This window comes from Varanus komodoensis, unplaced genomic scaffold, assembly GCF_004798865.1.
Source record: "Varanus komodoensis strain SLA01 unplaced genomic scaffold, ASM479886v1 scaffold24, whole genome shotgun sequence".
Taxonomy (NCBI): domain Eukaryota; kingdom Metazoa; phylum Chordata; class Lepidosauria; order Squamata; family Varanidae; genus Varanus; species Varanus komodoensis.
Window position 1 is genome coordinate 10,924,041 of NW_025335641.1, and position 3,130 is coordinate 10,927,170.

At 55.7% G+C, this 3,130-nt stretch overlaps 1 protein-coding gene across 1 annotated transcript in view; it reads left to right on the plus strand.

Moving 5' to 3' along the window:
- The first annotated feature begins 1,778 nt into the window (after positions 1–1,778).
- The window catches only part of CNN3 (calponin 3), a 31,840-nt gene continuing 30,488 nt past the window's right edge, over positions 1,779–3,130 (plus strand). Inside the window, exon 1 of the mRNA XM_044432445.1 lies at positions 1,779–1,877. Coding sequence (XP_044288380.1) covers positions 1,821–1,877 — 57 coding nt within the window. The 5' untranslated portion in view covers positions 1,779–1,820. The remainder of the gene's footprint in view (positions 1,878–3,130) is intronic.

Below are 3,130 nucleotides of genomic sequence, written 5' to 3' on the forward strand. Positions count from 1 at the left end.
GAAGGTGTCCAATATGCTACTGGGGAAGAGCATATTGGACACCTTCCAACCTGAGGGGCTCATCTTCCGGCGTCATATCTTTTTGCCTTTTGGTACTGTCCACGGGGTTTTCATGGCAAAGATACTGGAGTGGGTTGCCATTTCCTTCTCCAGTGGATCCCGTTTTGTCAGAGCTCTCTGCTATGACCTGTCTGTCTTGGGTGGCCCTACACGGCATAGCTCATAGCTTCATTGAGCTACGCAAGCCCCTTCACCATGACAAGGCAGTGATCCATGAAGGAGTGGCCTCTGTTATGTGCTTTCAAATCATCTCCAACTTATGGAAACCCTATGAATGAAAGCCCTCCAAATGTCCTGACCATGACGGCTCCATTCAGCTCTTCCAAGTGCAAAGCTGTTGCTTCCTTTATGGATTCAATGCATCTTATTTCCGGTCTTCCCTTTTGTTTTCTGCCTTTGACTTTCCCTAACATGTCTTTTCCAGTGAGTCCTACCTTTTTGCCATGTATCTTAAGCCATTTTTACTTCAGTAAAAGCTCTGGTTGAATTTGATCTAGGATCATCTCCCACACTCCCTTACAATTGGCCGTGCTACTTAGGGCTAAAGGGAGTTGTAGGGTAAAACACCTAGAGGGTCATAACTTCCCTACCCCTAATCTATGGGCTCAGGTGATTAAACTAACACAGGATAAACCTGAAAGTTTGTAAACTTTCAGATAAGTTGATCAGCTCTGTGAAATCAGAGGATTAAACTGACATAGAACCAAAGTTCATACTTGATTACTTAATAAGATCTCATAAGATTAAGTGACATTAATATGACACACTACCTGCACTGTGAAACAACCTCGAGAACGAATTCTTCCTTTTACCCTTTATGCCCAACTGTGGAGCTCATACAGAAGATCAAAGTACCTTACCCAATGTAAAGTCCCATTATGGTTATCCTGATATTCAAAACTGGGCCCCAGGCTGGTCCACCTGGCATTTTATCCATCATGCAGGGTGAGGCAGTGTGGTACAGTGGTTGAAATACTGGACTGGGACTCTGTAATGCGGGTTCTAGTCCCTGCTCAGTTGTGAAGCAAACCGGGTCACCTGGACCCAGTCACCCACTGCCACCCTAGCCTACCTCGCAGGACTGTTGTGAGGATAAAAGCAAGAGGGGGAGGGTTCCAGGAAGGAGAAAAGGCGGGACGGAAAAGCAAGTGAACAAACAGATAAATGCGCGGTGGCAGTTGGGGCAAGGGCTGTTCCCTCTCCTACCCCGTGGCAGTGTGCTCACAAGCCGCCGCGGAGGAAGAGGCAGCGCGCCCCGGGACACGCCGGCTGGCCGGCCCGTCAGCGGCGCCCTCCCGAGGCGGCCGAGAGGGGCCGCCCGCCTGTCTGGGCGCGCGCGCTCCCCGCCGCCACGGGCGGGGGGCGCTTCTCTGACCGCGGCGGGCGGCGGCGGCGCCGAGGCCGTCCTTCGGGCCGGGGGCGGGACTAGAACTTTCTGCGGCCGGCAGCGCCACCGCGGCGGGCTCCCCTGTCAGCCAGCCGGGCCCGCGTCTCTCCTCCCTCCTCCCGCCCTCCGAGTCCCGCCCTCGCTCGCTCGTCGCTCCGTCGCTCGCTCGCTCGCTCCCCGCCGGCAAGAGAGCGCGTCCAGTCGAGGGAGCACCAGCCAGCCTTCCCGCCTCTGGCACACGGGCGTGCAACGCACACGCACTCCGCACGCTCGCACGCACGCACGCGCGCGCGGCAGACGGACCGTCAAACAAACAAACGGACGCGCACACCCACCCGCCCACCCGCCCCGGGCACGGACCCTCCGCGCCGCCATGACCCACTTCAACAAGGGCCCCTCGTACGGGCTTTCCGCCGAGGTCAAGAACAAGGTAGGGCTCGGCAGCCGGGAAAGCGGAGTGTGGTTGCGGCGCCCGTCCGCACGCCCGACCGCCGGCCGGCCGGCCGGCGCGTCTGCCGCCCGCGCGCTTTGTCTGTGCTCCGGGCGTCCCACAGGGGCTCCCTCTGCGGAGAGCCGCTCCGGCGAGGCAGGGCTGCGCTGGCTCCGCTCCTCGGGCAGGGGCCGGCCCGGGGGGCAGAGAGCGCGGTCCCGGAGCCCTCCTCCCCGGCTCTTTGCAGGTTATGGGGACGCCCCTCGCGCCCCTCCGCTTCCAGCTGCTTTCCGCCTGTCTTCGCCTCCTCCGTAACTCTCTCCCCTCCTTTCCATTGCATTGTCTGCGCCAAGCAGGAGTTGGGGGGAACCTGCGGGAAAAGGAAAGGCGACGATGCCTGCCACGCCGCCCTTGTGATTTGGAGGAAGGAATTCTGTGCATCTCGGACTTGGAAGGAGCCCTATCCAAACACTCTGGTTCTAGGATCAGTGACCTCCTATTCTTATCATAGCAAGTATCCTTTTCCCCTCCACCAAGCCCTCGCCTTGGCTTGTAGGGGAGGTTGGGCGCCCACCTTTCCTTCCTCCTAGGACAGGACGTGGCCCCTTGTCCTCCTTCCCTAGATGTACGTGAAGTAAATCACAGGCAGGCACTCCTGCAGCCTCGCACTCTCTCCTTCGAATAAAAATATTCTTCTCTAGGAGTTTCCTATGAGCTCTTTAACAGCCACACAAGTGTTGAAAAAGGCCATACCAAAGAAGATGGGGAGGAAAAAAAGGAAGAAAAAGTTATACAGAATACACAGCGTGCCTCTTATCAATAATATTTATTTAAAATATTTGGGTACCGCCCTGCTTCTTAGGTATCATGTTGCCTGAGCTCTCACCCGCCTTTTGGGATTATGGAGCATTTGAGAGGCTTGCCTATCCAATCTCCCCCCACTCTTTCTGCTTTCAGGATGGTTCGAGAGGCAGAAGGAGAGGGAGAAATTGCTCCTGCCAGGGAGGGTGTTGAGCGACATTCCTCTGTTGCAGCCTCCTCCTTTCTAGTTCGCTGGCCTTTGGTTCCCTCCTCACCCATCTGCTAACGATGGGTCAGAATTTCTCTGTTTAACTTTGTGCGTGTGTGTTTTTATTTCACTTCTTTTTTGGTAGAAAAGTATTTTTTCCTAAACGGAAGACAGGAGAACAGTCTCCCCCCTTGCTCCTCTTCTCTTCTCTTCTCTTCTCTTCTCTTCTCTTCTCTTCTCTTCT